The sequence below is a fragment of the Indicator indicator genome, chromosome 17, assembly GCF_027791375.1.
Source record: "Indicator indicator isolate 239-I01 chromosome 17, UM_Iind_1.1, whole genome shotgun sequence".
NCBI lineage: Eukaryota > Metazoa > Chordata > Aves > Piciformes > Indicatoridae > Indicator > Indicator indicator.
In genome coordinates this window covers 6063233-6082322 of record NC_072026.1, presented here as the reverse complement: position 1 = coordinate 6082322, position 19090 = coordinate 6063233, and the positions used below count along the sequence as shown (strand labels likewise).

The following is a 19090-nucleotide window of genomic DNA, read 5'->3' as shown; positions in this document are numbered from 1 at the left end:
CTCCGAGCCGGGACGGTCTGGCCTGCGACACCTGCCTGGCCTGTGACACCTGCCTGGTGCCGGCGGCTGGCACTACGGGGCCGGTGCTGCCCCGCTGCCCGCCAGGATGGACCTGCGCACCGGACCTCGACACCGCTGTCATGAACACGGCATCAGCCACCCCGCGGGCAAGCAGGGACCTCGCAGGGTGCTCACGGCTGCCATCGCAGCTCCCGTGACCGGACAGAGCCTCTCACAGCCAAGGACAGAGGCAGAGACCCTTACGGCCCCGCTGGGCCCCGCACCACACCCGTGCGCAATAAACGGTTCCCGACACCGGCTGCCGGTCCGCCCGTCCGGCAGGGGGCTCCCGATCAGCGGGGACTGAGCGAGCGTGCGCCGCGCACGCGGAAGGGGCGGGGGCGGCGCGTGCGCGGCGGCGGCGCAGCGCGGCACGTGAAGGTCGCGGCGGCACCGGTACCGCGATGGACGCGCCGTCCGCCGCCGGGCTGGGCGGCGCCGACCCCCAGCTCCAGCGCTTCATCGAGGTGGAGACGCAGAAGCAGCGCTTCCAGCAGCTAGTGCACCAGATGACTGAGCTGTGCTGGGTACGGGCGGCCCGCGGGAGGCGGACGGGGGCTGCCGGCTCCGGTGACCGCGGCGGCGGGAGAGAGCGAGGGAGGCGTAGTCGCGGTGGTGGTGCAGGCAGATACGTCGCGCTGACCCTTGTCCCCAGGGGAAAGAGGGAGGACAAAATGGAGCTGCCGTGGCAGCGTTCCCGGCCCCATTGAGCCTCGGGGGAGGGCTCTCAGGAAGGGGGAGAGGGGGGAGGAAAGCGGAGGGTAGGGGGGGACCAGCTGCCGACAGCCCCGGGCGGGTGGGGCTAGGTGCGCCCAAGAGGGTGAGGTTACCGACGGAGGATGTTGCCCGAGGGCTGGAGGAACCCATGAAGCACAGTCTCGATGCGCGGGGTGGGACGGGGGTGTTGGGCTGCGGTGGTCCCGGGACCAACGGGTCCCCCGCTGTGTGCAGGAGAAGTGCATGGACAAGCCGGGTCCGAAGCTGGACAGCCGGGCCGAGACGTGCTTCGTGAACTGCGTGGAGCGCTTCATCGACACCAGCCAGTTCATCCTGAACCGGCTGGAGCAGACACAGAAGTCCAAGTCAGCATTCTCGGAGAGCCTATCCGACTGAGCAGGACCCGCGCCCCGGGGGACACCAGCCAGCCCCCCACGAGGCCGGACCCTCTGCCGTGCTGGCTTCTGGTCACTCTGCTGTCTGAATGAGCCAGGATCAGGTCTGGGGTTTAGGATTTAATTGAAATGCCAGTCTCTAGGAAGTTGCAGTCAGATGAGAGCCCATAACAGAGACACAGTCGCTCCTTGTCATGGTGGCATGCTGGGACCTCCTGGCTCTAGCAGCTGTTTTTGTGCTGGGACTCCAGGGCCGCCGCTGCTCTGCAGGGGGTGTTTGAAACGTGCCTGCTCAGCTGCAGAGGGCTGGTGATGCTCGGTCAGGCTGCTCCCAGCGCTGATGTGAATCTCAGCCCTGGGTAGGGCCGGCCTGCAACCACTGCCTTAAACGATGCTGCACGACGTGAACCCTCCTGGGTGGATGCTGACAAGCCCTGCAGGTGCCATCGCTCTGCAGTCCAGTCCAGGTACGAGGAAGAGTTTCTTGGGCACAGTGATCAATCCCAGGCAGTGTCACTACTGGAAAATACTTTCAGGCTTCCATAGGTAAATCATTCATGTGGCCAAGTGACAAAACATTCAAGTTGCAGCACAACTCTGTCAATACTGACTTGCTCCATTAACTGCTTTCCCCTGGTCAATGTAATAAATGTTAACTGGGTCAATTTTTAACATGACATTCTCATTTGTACAGGGAGATGACCACTGAGAATTGACAATCTGGCTACCTTGTCACTCCCCTTCCTTCCCAGTGGTCCTGTTTATTACCAGATTAGTAAGGATGGGGCATAGTTGCCTTCTGATTAGAAGGTCTGATCTGAACTCTGATTTGTTGCTCAATTAATTTGGTCCCATTAATCAAACTTATTTGTGGGAGAGGCTGTGGCCTTTTCCTTCTCTTCCCTAAAGAGTTAACAGCTCACGTTGTCCTGTGTAAAGAGTAGTTTCTTTAGGGAGACTAAACACAGGGAATAAGTAACCAGCTACTTTACAACCTTGTGGAGATCACTGGAGGGACACCTGGGGCTGTGTCTTCTGGACCTCTGCCCCCAGGGCACAGAGATAAAGTTCTAATTGGAAAACCAACAAACTACTGATCTGCCCTCTGGAAAGGCAACACAGCATTTCAGCATGGTTCTGGGAAGCCTGGAGTGACCCACTGGTGCTGGCTTGTCGCTCTGCAGAGGAACCTGGTAAAGCAGTTCTGCACATGTCCATTTGCTGTGGGTGGCTGGATGGGGTCTGTGGGTTCCCATATGGGTGGCCTGTAGCCAGCAGCCTTCCTGAGAACAAATTCACGATGTGTCAAAGCAGAGCCATGCAGATACAAACCCATGTAAGTGACACACAGGTGCCTGGTTATCTTTCAGAAACTTGCCTCAAGAGCTAAGGTCACTTCTGTTCCTAGAGAAAGCAATACCCTCTCCTGGCATGCTCTTGAGTTTCTCTTGAGCAGCCACACAACTCCTACCCATTCGCACCATTCAGTGCTGGCCCAGCTCTGGTACAAATCTATCAGTAGCCACTCAGTAACTGAACAGATTGGGCTTTAATAGAATGCAGTGAGCAGGCACTTCATCAACCTGCACAGCAGACACTGCATGAAGAGTTTGGTCCCTCTGAAAGCCACAGCAACATGTGTCAGCACCACTGAAGTTTTCCAGTTTTGGTTGTATGCTGTTCTTGGGTGTGAATCTGAAAATAAATCCTAGCAGAGTGAGCAAAACAAGTACTTGACAGGAATTTTTAAGTTAATGCTCTGGGTATGTCATCTTTAAAGCCAGACATCTGTCTTCTCTCCATATAATCCTAGCACCATGTTAGATTATTATCTTGTAACTTCTACGTTTTTCAAGTGCTGTGAGGCCTCCCCCCAATGCATGGCCCTCACATGCAGCAAGGGTTAGAACTGTGTTAGTGCTGCAGGCCTCTGTGCAGCTGGAGCTTGTGTTCCAATGAGGGGGGATCAGTTCTTCATGGAAAACAACAGTGAAGAGGCACCAGATCTCAGGAACTGGATGGGTCCTAGAGCACCTGTCTGTAGCCACAGGAGATTGCTGTCTTTGTCAGCCTCCTGGCAGTGGCAGGTTACTCTTCTCCCACCTGGGGCAGGTAGCCACCAACTGCCAACTGCTAGTGCAGCAGTAGCAGGACAGCTGCTCAAGAAGTGGGAACAGAAAGCTACCAGTTCAGAGGCTTCCTCACACACTTTCACCTTCCATTTCTTCCTCCTCTGTGCTCTGACAGCCATTGTCCTCTGAGGGCAGAAGAGGCTGGTGCTGATGTGACTGATGTCTGTCTGCACTCCTCCACGAAGACTGCAAGTCTGCCCTGCCTTGCTGCAGGAAGAGGGGCAGGAGGTCAAGGGTGAAGGGCACATCCCTGAAGGCATGCAGGAGAAAGATGCCAGCCACGATGGTGAGGAAGCCACTGATGGTGCCAATGATGTTGTCTAGCACCATGTGTTGCCACTCCCTGAAGAGGATGGCAGAGCACGTCATGACTGCTGTGGTGAAGAGCACATAGTATATGGGTGTGACCAAAGAGGTGTTGAAGATGTCCAAGGCTTTGTTCAGATAGTTGATCTGAATACTGATGCAGATCACCAGGCACACCAGAAGCACCCAGCCCAGTGGTTTTTTCAGGACTGGCTTCCCAGAGAACAGTTCTTTCAGGGCAATCCCTAAGCCTTTGACACAGGACACAGAAAGTGAGCCGATGGCAGAGCAGACCAAAACATAAACCAGGACGTTCCTCTGCCCGTAACGGGGTCCAGCCACGAAGACGAGCAGGAGAGAGCTCACCAGGACACACACAGCAAATGCAATGAATCCTTGGGAACAGGAATTAAAGAGCTCTGTCAGGGAACAGCAGCACCATTGACAGATGTAACTGAACAGCAAGTAGGGGTGGAGGAGAGGCAGGTAACTGCTCCATCAGTCTCTCTTTTTACCCTCTACCTGTAGGGATCAGAATTGGTCTCCAGCCTGAGCCAAGGTGTAGAGACAACAGCAGCTCTTTACAGTGCTGATCACAGCACTGCCTCACAAGTCAACCTGTCAGGGGATACTGCTTGTGCTGGAGTGGGTAGGGGCACAGCCAGGCTCTATGGTACAAGTGGAGCCAAAGGGGCACAGCTCTGCAGAAGGCCCAGGAAGGACTCTGCCACACCACTCCCTCTAAGGAGCAGCAGTTCTACTTTGCTTTTTCCCTCATGCTTCCTTCCTCTACCTTCTGTGGCTTATTTTGTCCAAATCACATCCTTGCAACCTGATTAACCCTCTAACATAAATGCCAGGATTACTTCAGCTTAAGTGTAACTCCCTGAACCGCTCATTCATCTGTGTCTGAAGTTCCTCTGTCTTCCCTCAGACACACCACTGCCACCCTCATGTACAGGAATTCCCTCTCCTATCCTGGCACTGCCACAGCCCGACCCCTTCTGATGACAGCTACAGCTAATTCCCATGCTCTTCCCTTTTTGCATCTATATCTCACAGTACCAAGAAACCACACTTGGGAACTCTTAATGCCCCTAGTTCTCATCCCTGCTTTGGCACAGCCCCAGTGACTTGGGAGTATTACCCAGACTCCATTTCTTTGAAGCAGGTTCCCATCTGCTTCTTTCATCTGGAGTCAAGAGGACTTGACTGTCCTAAAAAGCCATTCTGAAGCTGTCCCTGTGTATTCTGAGCTTTTCAATAAGGTGTAAATCCTCTGAGCATGTGCATTAAATGTTGTTTAACTGTCTCCACTTTTTCATGTTTAGAACATGAAGACCTCAGCCTTTTCCCACCACAGCAGGAAAGCCACAAGCTGTCCTGGACACAGGGGAACATTTCTTCCACTAGTGCACAGAACAAGAAACAGCTCAATTACTCTTTAGGTCAGTCCTTCCCAATCTAGCCAAGTTGTATCCCATCTTCTGCTGTCATTTCTAAGCCTGAAGTTGTCAGGACTCCTTTTATTGAAGTACCTGGATCTTTCAGCTTCTCTGCCATTGACTCCAGGCTGTTAACCTCTTCCTCCTGTGGAGCATGGATCACCATCACTGTGGAGCCCAGCATACTCAGGATGCAGCCAATCTTCCCATGAACATTCAACTGCTCATTCAGAAAGGTGGAAGACAGAACTGCACTGAAAGATAGTAAAACAAAACAAAAACCAAAACACCAAACAACCCCAAACCGATTAGGTCAAGAGATGGAGTACTTGAGGGAAGAGACAGAGGAGAGCAGAGTGACTGCTTGCACCACTAAGGGGTAGTAGGTGAGGGAAGGGTGTTTCTGAGGCTGCATACCTGACAAGGACACTTAGAGCACCCAGTGGAGTTACCAACATTGCAGGGGCAAAAGCATAGGCAGCAAAATTTGCTGCTTCTCCAACTCCCACTGCAAGAGAAAGTGTCAGTTGAGCATCAAAGTGGGAGCATTCCAGCATAATACAAGTTTGAGTGCAGTCAGAAGAGTGCCTTGGTTTCCATCTGAGCATTCTTGTTTCTCCCAGGCATACTGTGCAACCAGGAAAGAAAACCACCAGCAAAGAGTAGAAGCCCACTATAGGTTCTCTTGGGAAGAAAGGTCCCAAGGTTATGCATGATGATCCTTAGTCACACATGGCTATGCAGCTGAGCAGTAGGCACAGAGAATTATTTTCATAATGTCCTCAAAGCTGCAAGGAGTTTTGACTGGTTTTGTATTTCTAAGTCAACGTTCTCCTGCAACAGATTTTACAGCTTTTAAAGGGTAAATCAAGTTCAATTGGTTATTAATGTTAAAAAGTGTAAACTAGGTCTGCTGCAGTTGCTGTAGTACTAAAGGCATGATGCAGGATGTGCTGTTAACTACATTTTCTGGGCAAGCCATCCCAGTTAGACCAGCTCCTCAACTCCTGTTTAGCAGGGAAACTGGTAATGCACAAGACTTTAGAGTAATTTTAGGAGTTGCAAGTAGATCAACAGCATCCTCAGATACAAACCAAGCAGTCAAACAACGAAGATAATAATAAAACACAAAAGCAACTGGAAACAATGACAGTCGCAAGCACATCTTGCTAGTTTCTGAGCAGGTACTTACTGCACAGCAGCCCTGCCCACCAAAGCCATTCTTTCAGGTACCCGTGGCCTCCTTGCCCTGAGCATGGAAAAAAGAGTAAGGAGACAGCTCAGGTGAAGCTACACAAAAGGCTCATTATCCTCCCAGAGCTACCACGTAGGAGCAAGCAGGAGCAGCCTATACATGCCTTGGGGCTCCCTGCCTTGTAACGCATTGGCCTGACCCAGACACGGACAAGCACCAGTTCTTGCACACTGAGATTTAATCGCTTGGTTCTCCTTCGTTTGAAAGAGTACTTTCAAGAACATGTGTGCAGTTCTAGAAACAGGTCTCTTTTGTCCGCGATGGGCAGTGGCTGGCTAACCTTGTGGGAAAAGTCTGTCTTAAGACCCAAACGCCCCACAAGCACGGAGCGGGGCAGCCAAGGCCCAGCGCTGGCCGGACTGGGAGGTGTCTGACGCGGCCTGCGGTGCCCGGGCAACACACCTCCGGGGCTGCAGCGACAGCCCGGGGGCTCTGCCCACGGGCCAGAAGCGGGAGGGACAAGCCGCTGGCAGGGGAGGCACCGGGGCGCCCTGCGCTCCCCGCCGCCCCGCTCCGCCCCCCAGCCTGGAGGCGGCGGTACCTGCCCTGGCGCGGCCGCGGCGGCACAGCCGGAGCAGCCCCTTTTTCTTTAGGATGAAGCTGCTGCCGATGAAGACGCTGGAGGCCAGGGCTAGGCCCAGCCCCACGTAGAAGCCGGCCCGCCCGGCCGCGGCCCCCATCGCAGCGCAGCCGCCGCTTCCGGTGAGCGGCCAACACCTTCCCTGCTCCGGAACGGGCGGGACGGAGCGGACGGGCACGGGGAGGTTTTGTCGGCGCACCAGGCCTGGCTTCCGGGCGGGGTGGCTGCGCGAAGCGGCTGAGCGCTGCCGGGGCAGGCTCTGGCAACGGGAGTCGGGGCCGGTGGCGCCCTGAGCGCCGGACAGGTCCTCCCGGGGGTGGCATCCCGGCCCGCCGGCAGGCCCCGATTCCCCGCGCCGTCCCCTCCGCGCATGGGCGAGAGCCTGGCCCTGGCGGGAGGGGGTTGGGTCGGGTCGGGGTTACCTGTGGGAGCCTTCTTGAGGCCAAGGTAGTTGTCTCTTGTTTTCCCAGCTGAAGAAGAGAGGATGAGTAAGAGCAAAGACGATGCTCCGCATGAGCTGGAGAGCCAGTTTGTGCTGCGACTGCCACCGGTAAGAGCCCTTTCCGCCGGGTGCGGCGGAGGTAGCTGCCAGCGCACGGCTCTGTCCCGCTTGCTTGGCGGGCACCGGGCGTGGGAAGAGGGATTAGCAAGGCGTGGGAATTCAGTGCGAGATCTGCAAACTTGGCAAGGGGTGTGGAAAGCAGGTTGCTTGCTTTTGGTCTCGTATAGTCCGTTTCCATTCACTTGAGCAGATCTTCCACGTCCTCCTCTTGAACAGATGCTGCAGCAACGCAGAGCAAGAGGCTCGGAAGACAGCTTGGAGGATTAAGGAGAAAGTTTCTGTGAGGGTAGACCTTTAGCAAGTGCTGGGTCTTCAGCTGCTATGGGTGTCAGTGCATTCGATACTATTTGTTAGATGCTAAAAGCTGAGACTGTATCCTGCTGAGAACGTAAGAGCTTGGTGTGGGGAGCTGTAAATTCCCCAGGGCTGTGGTCTTCTGGAAGGGTCTCTCTGTCAGGAGTCTCACACCACTGTCACAGCTGCATTATGGGGTATGAAGGGCACTGGCAATAGCAGAACCACATGGTTAGTGTGTGGTGTTGAGAGAAGGGTGCAGTTGCATTGCAGCTCTTGCTGTTTCTTTTATTGAGATGGCAGGGGTAGGTTGGGTAGGATGGACAGAAGCCTTTGGTAATTCTTGGAGGAAGCACTCCCAGTCTTGACATAAGTCTGTCCAACCTTCCCAGGAATATGCCTCCACTGTGCGGCGGGCAGTGCAGTCTGGGAATGTCAACTTGAAGGACAGGCTTACTATTGAGCTGCATGGTGAGTGAGCACGGTCAGAGCAAGTGAAGCCCTGCAACTTGCATGTGTTTTCCTGTGAAACTTCTGCTGTCCATTCCTGTGTTGCTCAGTTTAGCTGTTGAGCAACAGCACTGACCTGTGCCATGGCTTTCCACAGCGGACGGGCGCCACGGCATTGTCCGCGTTGACCGGGTGCCGCTAGCAGCCAAGCTGGTGGATCTGCCCTGCATCATCGAGAGCTTAAAAACCATTGACAAGAAAACCTTCTACAAGACAGCTGATATTTGCCAGGTATGGGCTGACCTCCTTTCCTGCCCAGCAGTTTCATTCCTTGTTCCCCTCTGCAGCTGGACGCCCAGTATAATGCCACCAGTTTCTGTGTTCTCACATTAGCAGTTCATAATTCCCCACCATTTCTGAAGCATGCAATGTGATTGTCCTGGGAGCAGCTTGACTGCTGCTGTGTTTAGATATGAACTGAGCTGGGTGTGAGACAAGATGTTCCTCATAGCCCATGCCTGTGATTCCCTCTGGCTCCCAACATGCAGTGGCAGTCAATATTTGTTTCCAGAAAAGCTTTTTGTCCTTGAGTTACAAGAAGCATCCTCTCCGTTTATGTGGGGATTCCAGATGCTTGTTTGCACTGTGGATGGTGATCTCTATCCCCCTTTGGAAGAGCAAACTGTGAGCACTGACCCCAAGGCAAACAAGAAGAAGGACAAGGACAGAGAGAAGAAGTTCATCTGGAACCATGGCAGTGAGTAGAGGCTGTGCCAAACCTTCCATCCCACCACCCCGGTGTCCTCACAGCCATGCGGGGGCTCACCCACTGCCATATCCTGGCTGTGCTGCTGCTCTGTTTTTCATGTTTTCTCTGTTCCTGAAGGGATCTTCTCCCTTTGGGCACACAGCTCTCCCATCAGGCCATCTGCCTGACTCATGAAATCTGTTTCCTCTGTCACAGTCACTCTTCCCCTGAAAAATGTACGGAAGAGACGATTCCGGAAGACAGCTAAGAAGAAAGTGAGTTTCTTCTCATGCAGATGCAGTAATCAGAGGATAGGGAGGTAGAGACCTTAGAGCTGGAGCTGTCTGTTAGTTCAAAAGATGTGATTTCCTAATATTGTTTCACATGTTTCCTTGCCCAAGGTGCACGTGAAGGGAGTGTGATAGATTTAAACGTTTCTTTGGGTGCTTCCTCTATGTTTTACGAGATGCTCTTGAGGGGAAGATCCTCTGTGCAGAGATCTGCTGGACTCCAGTCTTGTGGCTATGTTTCCATAGCCTATCTCTTCCTGCTTATAGAGAAGAAAGGAAGATTTGCAAGGAAATGAGGCTTCACTCATTGCTTCTTTTCTCAACCAAAATCTCCCTATGCATGGCTTGTTCACTTCCCCAGCAAGCAGTGCCACAAATAGAATAACTCATTTCAGCTGGGGGAGTGACAACAGATGGAACTCAGAGACTCTGTGCATATAGAGAAGCCAAGCAAGGTACTGGGGAGATGCAGCACTGAAAGGCTGGGAAGGCTTCATCTCTGCTTTGCAGTTTCTGAGAACAGAATGAAAGTGCTATTTTGCATGACATTTGGGAAACAAATTGCTTGCAACATTCTTATAGTCCGCAGGAGGGATTTGTTGTCACTGCATTAAGGTTCCTGGTTAACTTAAAAGTGAAAAATAAAACCTTTTGAGTGAGATAGGGAGGAGTTGATTTAATGATACATCAGGAAACAACACCTGAGGGACTTCCTGCATACACACAGTCTTATTTCATAAGTAGTATAAGTAGGAAAGTGAGAGCATACAACTCACCAAGGAGCTCTGCACAAAATAGGTGGAATGCTTTTGGAGGTGCATAAATTATGTTTAGGTTGAGCATGAGCAAAGGCTGAGCAGAAAGCACAAGAGAAGAAAAGCTTGACAGAGGGTTCTGTCTGGGGGCGAAGGGTTGGAGTTGAGCAGCTCCAGCAGGATGCACAAAGAATTTAACAGTGTCTCTCTTCTCTTTCCTCTCTCTGGCCCAGTATATTGAGTCTCCTGATGTAGAAAAAGAGGTGAAGCGTCTCCTGAGCACAGACGCTGAAGCTGTCAGTGTCCGTATCCTTTTAAGACTGGAAAAAAAAAAGCTATGCATGGACCTGGGAATTGTGAAAAGGGGAGACAAGTTCACCTTTGTGTGGGTGTGAGACTGGGACATAAGCACACAAGAGGCACTGAAGTTTTAGGTCTTCATCTTTGCCTTGTTCGAGGCTCACTGTTTCTTCATGGTGGCCTTCCTTGCAAGACTGTAGAGCTGTACTGAGCAGGAACTTCAGTAAAAGCAGAGGGGAAGCCACAAAAAGGGGGTTGGGGTGGTTTGTGCTGGATATCCATAGCTGCAAAGCCAGACTTGTTGGAGGGCCAGTGATCTGCAGTTTTTGGCATTCTTTTATCCTGTTGCATCTTTCATGTTCCTCTTTTTCCCTTGACTTGTCTGATCCTGCTCTCAGGCTGGGAAGTCATTGCTGAAGATGAAACAAAAGAAGTAGACAACCATGGCTCTCTCACCAGCCTGGACATCTCCTCCCCAGGGATGTCAGGACATAAGCAAGGCCATGGCTCAGGTGCAGTGGGGAAGGCTGTTGTTTTCTGTCTAGCCTCTGAGTAATCAGTTGGGTCAGGGAAGCTGTCCCTGGCAGACAAAGGGTGCTGGGAGGTCATCAGCTGTGTTTTAACTCTTTGCATCCCCTCTAGAACATGATGAGCTGCGGGAGATATTTAATGACATCAGCAGCAGCAGTGAAGATGAAGATGAGAGAGATCATCATGATGACGAGGACCTGAACATCATGGACACTGAGGAGGACTTGGAGAGGCAGCTGCAGGACAAATTGAATGAGTCTGATGGGCAGCAACAGGAGAATGAGGGATCCAACCAGATAGGTGAGTGGGTGGCAGAGTGCAGCAGAATCACTGAGGTGCCAGGCAGGCGCTACAGCCCAGTTCTGCTACTGCTCTGGGTTTGAACTCACTCTCCCTTCCAGTCATGGGGATCCAGAAACAGATTGACAACCTGAAAAGTAAACTCCAGGAGACTCAAGACAGAAGGAAGCGTCAGGAAGATCTCATCATGAAAGTGGAGAACCTAGCTCTCAAGGTAAGAGCTCTCCTGGAATCTCTGAAAGTCCTCTGCTTAGCACTGACTTCCCATTAGATCCAGCAGGGAATTCCACTGCTGTCCCAGAGAAGCCAGGGTCCTTTCTCTGCAGGGTTGAGAGCCATTGTGGTGTTATCATATGTACTCCAGCATTTCCCCATGGAGGCAAAGCAATCCCTGAAACTGCAGGGAACAAGGGGGCTGGTTGTCAGTGCAGCTTGGGGCTTGCTGCACTATTTGGCATGCTGTGCCTGCACCCATTCACTTGAGAACACCTTGGTAACTGTGGCCTGGCATGTTTGTCTCTGCAGACCCGTCTCCAGGCTGTGTTGGATGAGTTCAAGCAGCAGGAAGAGCGAGAGAAGCAGCAGGTGAGGAAACTCCCATAGTGGAGTGGGAAGTACTGGGGCACAACACGGTTCTAGGCCTGGCCTCTGGCAGTTTCTGAATCCTGGACCACCCCAGCTGCTTTGCACTCCAGTGTTACAGGGCAGGTGTGGTTGTCCCTCCGCTGCAGTTGCATGGAGCATCCTAAGGCCCAAGGAGATATAGGAAATGGGGTTGATTGCAGCCTTCCTTCTGGAGAAGCAGTGAGCCAAAACATGTCTGATCAGCAGTCCAAGGCTGCTAGGACTGCTGCCTGGGATGAAACATGACACAGGAACCCCTTAACACCCATGCAGAAGCAAGCCAGTAGCTGTAGGACCTTGGCAGATTTCCTGCCTGGGCACCTCTGCTGAGTTTCAACCAGGTGCCAAGGCAGGAGGTTCCCACTCCCAGGTTCCTGTTGTGCAGGTTCACGTTGTGGGCAGCACCAAGTTCTGCCCCTGAGGAGCCCAGGCACAGATTCCTGCCATGTACAGGCAAAGTAGCCACTGGCACAGGTAGAAGATCTGCAGAAACACAGAAGTGCTTGGGCTAGAGCTGCCAGGAGTCCCAGCCATGCCTTATTGTAATTTCTCACTCCTTCCCAGATGATGTCCCTGCAGGAGCAGCTGGAGTCCCTCATGGAGAAGTGAGGAGCAGGCCTGGGTCTTTGTATCTGTGTACAGAGCTGGAAGTGGTGTTCATCTGCCCTGCTGAAGTCTCTGCTCTAGTCACACACCTCTGCTGCCTCAGGTGCTGCTGGGCAGTGCCAGAGGCTCTCACATTGTGCTGGGCTTGGCTGGTGGAGCTAAAGCATTGGCCTATGCCTGTGAGAGCAGCCAAAACACTGAATTTACTGTAAATACTCAGCACCATTCTCCCAGAGGGGTTTAGTTCTCCCTGGGCTAGTGCAGTGCAGCCTCCTGCATCTTGCTGAGTCTTGGACGTGATGGGCTGTGGCCTGGTAGGAGCTTGTTCTTGTCTCTGCGGGATGCTCATGTCTGCAAACCAGGCTCAATAAAGTACCATTTCTAACCACAGTCTGTTCCTCTTCAGTCTCCAGAGCCAGACTGGCACTACCTCTTGCCAGCTTGTGCCTGACCACACCCAGCCCCTAGCTGATGCTGGCCCCAGCATTGCTGGGCTCTTTCTCTGAAATGTTTCTTGCAGGGCTGGGTCAAAGGGGGACTGTGTGACAGGACCCCCAAGAGCTGTCACTTTGGAAGGAACAAGCTTTGGCCCCAGCCCCAGAGAGCTTCTTTAATTCCTCACAGAATAGGCAGGCAAATCCCAGATTAACCTGGCAGAGTGGAAAGAGGATTAGAAAGGCAGTTCCAGAATGCAGCAAAGGGCACTGGGGGCTTCAGCAAGGGTGCACCACAGCAGGACCTTCCTCTTGCAACTTAAAGGGGAAGGGAAGAAGGCTTCCGAGCTCTGTCCCCAGCACAGAAAGCAAGAGGCCAGCAGCAGCCCTGGGAGATGACCTGTGTGTTCAGATAGTCACTGAAGGTTGATAGCCTGAGGAAGACACAGCTCAGGGAAGGCCCTGCGTGCATGCGACCTGCTTCTGGGGGCCAGCAAGAGTGGCAATGGAGGAAACCTACCTGCTGAACGTTGAAGGGGTCAAAAAGAAGATTCTGCATGGAGGCCAAGGGGAGCTGCCAAAGCTGCAGGATGGAAGCAAGGTAAATCATCTTGATTGTCTCCCTAAAGCCCTAGGAGAGCAAAGTGGGTCTGACACCTCCACCCCTGTTCAGCATTAGATTCCCTCCTCATAAGCTGAGGTACAGGGAGATGCCGTCTCTAGGAGGTCCCTTGCAAGTGGGAGGCAGGCAGCCACATTACCCTCACAGTGGCTAGTGACACCACCCACAGTCTTCACCTTGCCTTAGTGCTGTCACCTGCCTCCTCCCTCTGTCCTGGCATCATTGGAGTTCAACAGCCACAATGGGTAGCTGGAAATCTGCCTTTCCTGATGTGTGTCGAACAGGAGTGCAGGGGTGCCAACAGGGAGCTGCTGGGGGGTTCCAAGACTTCCCATCCTGTGGGTATGGGCTGATCAGTGTTGTTCCACCAAGTCCTGGTGCATGCTGTTGGGAGCACTCTCTACTGGTTTATAAAGGGGGATCCAGAGAGTGCAGCAAGATCCAGCACTGATGGGTGCTAAGACACTCCACCATCTGCTTGCTGCCTAAGACAAGGGGATAGGAGGCACAGTCTCCTGCTGCAGATGGAGAGCTGCCAATCAAACCAGCACCAGTGGGAGCAGGCTTGGCCTCACAGCACTGGGATTGGGGGCCAGTGAGGGGATGGAGGTGTCTCACTGCAGTGCCTGTCCATCTTAACCCAGAGTTTTTTCTGTGGCAGATCACCTTCCACTTCCAGACGCTGAAGGATGACTTTGAGCGGACGGTGATCGATGACAGCAGAGAAGTTGGCATCCCCATGGAGATCATCGTGGGCAAGATGTTCAAGCTGGAGATCTGGGAGACACTGCTCAGCTCTATGAGAGCTGGGGAGGTGGCCGAGTTCTGGTGTGATACCATTGTGAGTGAGGTGCCAGGGAGCACCCCACAGATGCTCCAGCCTTGCCTGGCACGTGCAGAGCAGGCACAGGTGTCACTCAGCGTTGGCACCAGGGGGACTGCCCCAGAGGAGGGGGTACAGGGTGGCCCAGCGTGGCTGAGCAGCATGCTCCCCATCCTTGCAGCACACAGGCATGTATGCCCTGGTCTCCAGGGGCATGAGGAGGATCGCAGAGGGCCGGGACCCCCTGGAAGGGCAGAAGCACCGCTGTGGCATGGGCAACATGTTTGACTACCACAGCACAGGCTACCCCGACCTGGATGAGCTGCAGCGGACACCCCAGCCTCTCATCTTCATCATGGAGTTGTTCCGGGTAAGGGAGACGGAGGGAGGGAGGGCTGCCAGCGGGGGGAGGGCCAGGGCTGGCAGCTCAGCTCCCGCTGCCCTTGCAGGTGGAGGAGCCCTCGGCCTACAAACGAGACACCTGGGCCATGAGCAAGGAGGAGAAGCTGGCAGCAGTGCCCGTGCTGCACAGTGAGGGCAACCGCCTCGTCCTCCGCAAGGAGTTCGCACAGGCGGCGGCCAAGTACCAGGAGGCTGTCATCTGCCTAAGGAACCTCCAGGCCAAGGTGGGCAGGGCTCGGCCACCCCCCTCCTGTCAGCCCTGCCTGGGTTATCTCAGCAGAACACACGCCTGTGGGCCCTGGGTGCCCAGCTCACAGCTGTGAATTGCTCACTGTGGCTCTCTGGACAGGAGAAGCCATGGGAGGATGGCTGGCTGAAGCTGGAGAGGCTGGTGACACCACTGGTGCTCAACTACTGCCAGTGCCAGCTGGAGCTGGGCGAGTACTATGAGGTGCTGGAACACACAACAGAGCTCCTCCAGAAACACAATGGTACCTGTGCCCTCTGTCCCACCCCTGCTGCTGTGCCCATGGCCCCTGAGGCCTCTGTCTTCTGGATCCCCCAGTCGTGGCCATGCTCATCCCATGTCCTTCTGCCTGCGATGATACCTGTGTCCTCTAGATCTCCATGCCCGCTGCAGAACCCATGTCCTCTGCCCATGACAGTGCCTATGTCCCTGGTTTCCCCTGCACCCACTGTCCCCTAGGACCCCCTGCCCATGATGTTGTTTTATCCAAATGTTTTCCACTTGCCTGTGTTGCTCCCTGCACCCCATGTTCCCTGGTGGTAGATGCGAGGCCCAGGTCTCTCTGCTGCTCTGCCTGCAAGAAATGTGTCCACTCCATGTTCCCCTGCCTATGATGGCACTTGTTCTCCTTGAGCCCTGGGTTCCCAGCTCCTGTGGCTGGTGGCCCTGGGCTGCAGGACCCCTGCCAGGGGCTTTCCTCTCCCGGCAGACAACGCCAAGGCCTATTTCAAGCGGGCAAAGGCTCACGCTGCTGTGTGGAATGAGCGGGAGGCACGGGAGGACTTCCTGCGGGTGGCTCACCTCGACCCTTCCATGGCAGCTGCTGTGAAGAAGGAGCTGAAGCAGCTGGGGGAGAGGATGAGGAAGAAGCACGTGGAGGATCGGAAGCGCTACCAGGGGCTCTTCCAGACACCCCGAGGACCACGGGCTAGTGAGGGGCAGGAGAAGGAGGGCAATGAGCCAGTGCAGCAGAAAGAGGCACTCCAGGATGAGGTTGGGGTCCTAAAGACCCCTGAGCAGGGGAAGTGTGGTGCAGGGACTGAAGAAGCAGAAAAGCAAGGGGTTGAGCAAGCAGAACAGGGAATGCCCAGGGCCAGGTTTGAAGGGGCAGGAGAAGCAGCAGCCCAGGGGCAGACTGTTGGGACAGAAGTGAGAGTGAGTGATGGGACAGGACTGGGAGAAGTAAACCTGGATACCTCTGATGCAAAGCCAGGTTGCTGGGGAGCAGCAAGAGGGGCAGAGGAGGAAAATAAGAAAGAGGAGGAGGAGGCGGCGGCGGCAGGAAAAGAGGAGGAGGCGGCGGCAGGAAAAGAGGAGGAGGAGGGGGCAAGAAAAGAGGAGGAGGAGGGGCAAGAAAAGAGGAGGAGGGGGCAGGAAAAGAGGAGGAGGCGGCGGCAGGAAAAGAGGAGGAGGAGGGGGCAGGAAAAGAGGAGGAGGCGGCGGCAGGAAAAGAGGAGGAGGAGGGGGCAGGAAAAGAGGAGGAGGAGGAAGGAAAAGAGGAGAAGGAGCAGGAAGCTGAAGAGGAAGAGAACCCAGCAGCAGACATGGAAAAGCAGGCTGTAGGGCAATGCAAGGCAGCAGGGTGGACAGAGGCAACAGGCCTTAGGGAAGGGCTAGAGGGGGAAGCCAGTGGGTCAGAGAGTGCTGGCACAGGGAACGGGACTAGGACTGAGCTAGGCAGAGCCCCACAGCCAGAGCCCCCCAGCAAGGGGCTGGGACTATCTAAGGGGCCCCTGAAGCTGGAGGATGAAACACTCAGAAAGGCAGTGGAAGAGGGGAGCTGTAGGGAGCTGCAAGCAGGCAACATGCCCCCTGGCAGCTTCACCCCTGGGGCAGTGCTCCAGGCTGGGCATTTGGGGGCAGATGAGGAGCTGTGTGGAGGGGCAGAAGTACCCCTTTTCCCCACAGCATCCAGGGAAGGGGGTGATGCATGCCCAGGGAAGAGCTGACAGCTCAAGGCTACAACCTGGAGCACAGCCAGCCCTGAGCAGGGCCCATTACCCCTCGATGAAGGAAAGGCTGCTGGACCACAGCACAGGCAGTAGGGCTGCTGTATGCTGAAGGAGAGCCCTAGAACTGGGGACTGCAGTGACACAGGAACAAAGCTGTCCTCATGCTGCCGCTGCCGTGCAGCCCTGCCTGCTGCCTCCCTGCCCCGACTCATCGGCTCCAGCGCCTTTCAGCTGGGTCCTGCTGAGCTTTGCTGGCTGAGAAATAAAAGCTCTTCCCTGGCACCATGTGCTGGATTTGTTCCTGGACGTGACGAGCTTCCCTGATCACAGCCTGAACCTCCTGCCTCACCCTGGAGCCTGTGGCACAGGGCTTGGGTGTTTTGCTCTCCCCGTGAGAGAGGGAGTTGCAGAGGCTGCATTTCACCCCTGTTGAAGCTCCTGAATCGCTCCTGTGTGAGAGCTGCCCACACTCTGCCCTGCAGTGGCACCCTGTCAGGCCTTTGTCCAGCACTGCCAGCCCTCCCAGGCAGGGCTGAGAGCAAGGCCAGCCCTAACACTATCAGTTCTGAGCAGGCTTCACCATCAGCCGAAGCTGGGCTTGCACTCCGTGCAGGGGGGAGGGCATGAAAGCCCCCAGCCTTACCCTGGGCTAGTCCTAAACTGAAGCCCTCACTGTGACATGGGCAGCAGCACCCAAACACCTCTGGGCACTGGAGACCTAATTGGGGCTCCAGGGAGAAGGCACAGAGGGAGAGGACTGCCTACTCAGCATCCCACTACTGCCTAAGTCCTTCCTGAGGCTGATGGATGTCCTACAGCAGAAGCCCCTAATGGAGGAAGAGACATTATCCCCACAGAGCTCCTGTCCCAGCCCCAGGGCTGTCATAGGGCAGAACTTGCTGGAAGAGCATGAAGGAATGTGGTGGCTGGGACACAGACCTGTGTCTGGGGAGCCCAGAGCTCTGCTCACAGCTTCTGCTCTGCCTCAACCGGTGTGGACAGCCAGGGTGACACCGAGCACAGAGCCATCTGTGTCCTAGCAGCTCTGCAGGAGCAGTGCTAGGGTGGCATAGCCCTGGGAGGTACCCCTGCCTCAGCTGAGGTGTGTGGACAGAAGAGGACAGAGCACTGATCGGGGGCTCAGTATAAATACAAATTTATTTTCTTTCCAGAGCAGAGATGGTGCAAAGCAGTGAGGACAGCAGCACCTCAGTGCATGGTTACCAGAGCATTAGCCAGTCTGCTCCCCTCCCTGCTGCATCCCAGCTCCCAAGCACAGTCCAAGCACCCAGCCTGGTCACCACTGCTCCTTGCACCCAGTGCTTGGCCCAGCAGCTCTGTCGTTATCCTACCTTTTCTTTCCTCCAGCTCCCACCAGGCTGGGTACTCCAGCCCCCATCCTCAGGCCAAAGCCTTGCTCCTCCCCATGTTCCCCCCCTCCTGCCACAGGGATAACAGCCACAGACTGGCATGTGGTCCCTCAGCATGATCAAATAAGAAGCCTGACACAGAATACTCACAGCAGCCACAGTGCCACTGCTACTGCACTCCTGCCACTCACCCAAGTGTGAGAGGGAACAACCAGGACAGCAACTGGCACTGCTGCTGGTGGATACAAGGCCATAAGGCTCACACAACCCACTGCCCATTGCTGGCACTGCTCCACACCTCTGCCAGCACCCTGAAGCAACTGCACAGCCCTGTGCCCCTACACACTGCCTTGGTCCCAAGCTCCCCAAGGAGCTCACACCACTGCATCCCACCCCAGCCACCCTAACCCTAACCCTGTCCCTGTCCTCACAGCAAGCCCTGTTTTGGGCAGGATGCTTTGCAGCAGCACGAAGCCCTGCCCTCCACAGCCTGTAGCCCCAGAGCATCAGGGTTAGCTCAGCCTCTGCCCTGGGGCACCCCACAGCACCTGACTCTGCCTCTTTCTCGACATAACACAGCACGAGACAGCCAGCTTGAGGGAGCCTTTGGGACCAGGAGCCACCACCACTGAGGTGCCCTCCCAGCTTGCAGAACAGCCTCCTCCACTGCCTAGTGGGACTTGTCTGATTCCAACAAGTGCCTCCAGCCCCTCAGCCCAGCTCAAATTTGGGGTCAGCAGTGGGGCAGATGTTCCTTGGGGGCAATAAGGAGGTGCCTGCCTGCCCTGCTATGCTCCTGCTTCACAGCTGAATGTCCTGGTGGTCCCAGGGCTGGAGCTGTGACTGGGCAAACCCCTTCCTGCAGTGCTGTGGGGATGGGCAACTGCAGG

The 19090-nt window shown here is 54.9% G+C and overlaps 4 protein-coding genes across 4 annotated transcripts; 3 read left to right on the top strand and 1 right to left on the bottom strand.

The window, feature by feature from the left end:
* Nucleotides 1-464: 464 nt before the first annotated feature.
* TIMM8A (translocase of inner mitochondrial membrane 8A) lies at nt 465-1838 on the top strand. Its single transcript, XM_054388683.1, has 2 exons — nt 465-587; nt 1012-1838. Exons 1-2 carry the CDS (start codon nt 465-467, stop codon nt 1171-1173), a joined length of 285 nt encoding a protein of 94 aa, XP_054244658.1. The 3' UTR covers nt 1174-1838.
* A 1535-nt stretch (nt 1839-3373) lies between these two features.
* Nucleotides 3374-6990, bottom strand: LOC128972562 (magnesium transporter NIPA2-like). The gene is made up of 5 exons (XM_054388609.1): nt 6852-6990; nt 6248-6304; nt 5473-5563; nt 5149-5309; nt 3374-4005 (listed from the first exon to the last, which is right to left on the bottom strand). The coding sequence occupies exons 1-5, from the start codon at nt 6988-6990 to the stop codon at nt 3374-3376; spliced, it is 1080 nt and encodes a 359-aa protein (XP_054244584.1).
* Nucleotides 6991-7322: 332 nt separating this feature from the next.
* TAF7L (TATA-box binding protein associated factor 7 like) lies at nt 7323-12717 on the top strand. Its single transcript, XM_054388610.1, has 11 exons — nt 7323-7440; nt 8139-8217; nt 8354-8487; nt 8827-8953; nt 9161-9219; nt 10223-10295; nt 10688-10801; nt 10932-11120; nt 11222-11334; nt 11646-11705; nt 12309-12717. Exons 1-11 carry the CDS (start codon nt 7375-7377, stop codon nt 12351-12353), a joined length of 1059 nt encoding a protein of 352 aa, XP_054244585.1. The 5' UTR covers nt 7323-7374; the 3' UTR covers nt 12354-12717.
* Nucleotides 12718-13289: 572 nt separating this feature from the next.
* Nucleotides 13290-19043, top strand: LOC128972738 (aryl-hydrocarbon-interacting protein-like 1). The gene is made up of 7 exons (XM_054388845.1): nt 13290-13385; nt 14068-14247; nt 14411-14599; nt 14679-14855; nt 14981-15122; nt 15588-15871; nt 19008-19043. The coding sequence occupies exons 1-7, from the start codon at nt 13290-13292 to the stop codon at nt 19041-19043; spliced, it is 1104 nt and encodes a 367-aa protein (XP_054244820.1).
* The last annotated feature ends 47 nt before the right edge of the window (nt 19044-19090 follow it).

Coding starts and splice junctions, on each gene's coding strand:
- TIMM8A (XM_054388683.1), top strand. CDS start 465: ATGGACGCGCCGTCCGCCGCCGGGCTGGGCGGCGCCGACCCCCAGCTC. Junction 588..1,011: donor AGATGACTGAGCTGTGCTGG/GTACGGGCGGCC, acceptor CGCTGTGTGCAG/GAGAAGTGCATGGACAAGCC.
- LOC128972562 (XM_054388609.1), bottom strand. CDS start 6,990: ATGGGGGCCGCGGCCGGGCGGGCCGGCTTCTACGTGGGGCTGGGCCTA. Junction 6,305..6,851: donor CCGCGGCCGCGCCAGGGCAG/GTACCGCCGCCT, acceptor TTCCATGCTCAG/GGCAAGGAGGCCACGGGTAC. Junction 4,006..5,148: donor AGAGAAGCTGAAAGATCCAG/GTACTTCAATAA, acceptor CCTGTTCCCAAG/GATTCATTGCATTTGCTGTG.
- TAF7L (XM_054388610.1), top strand. CDS start 7,375: ATGAGTAAGAGCAAAGACGATGCTCCGCATGAGCTGGAGAGCCAGTTT. Junction 7,441..8,138: donor TTGTGCTGCGACTGCCACCG/GTAAGAGCCCTT, acceptor CAACCTTCCCAG/GAATATGCCTCCACTGTGCG. Junction 10,802..10,931: donor TAAGCAAGGCCATGGCTCAG/GTGCAGTGGGGA, acceptor CATCCCCTCTAG/AACATGATGAGCTGCGGGAG.
- LOC128972738 (XM_054388845.1), top strand. CDS start 13,290: ATGGAGGAAACCTACCTGCTGAACGTTGAAGGGGTCAAAAAGAAGATT. Junction 13,386..14,067: donor AGCTGCAGGATGGAAGCAAG/GTAAATCATCTT, acceptor TTTCTGTGGCAG/ATCACCTTCCACTTCCAGAC. Junction 15,123..15,587: donor GCTCCTCCAGAAACACAATG/GTACCTGTGCCC, acceptor CTCTCCCGGCAG/ACAACGCCAAGGCCTATTTC.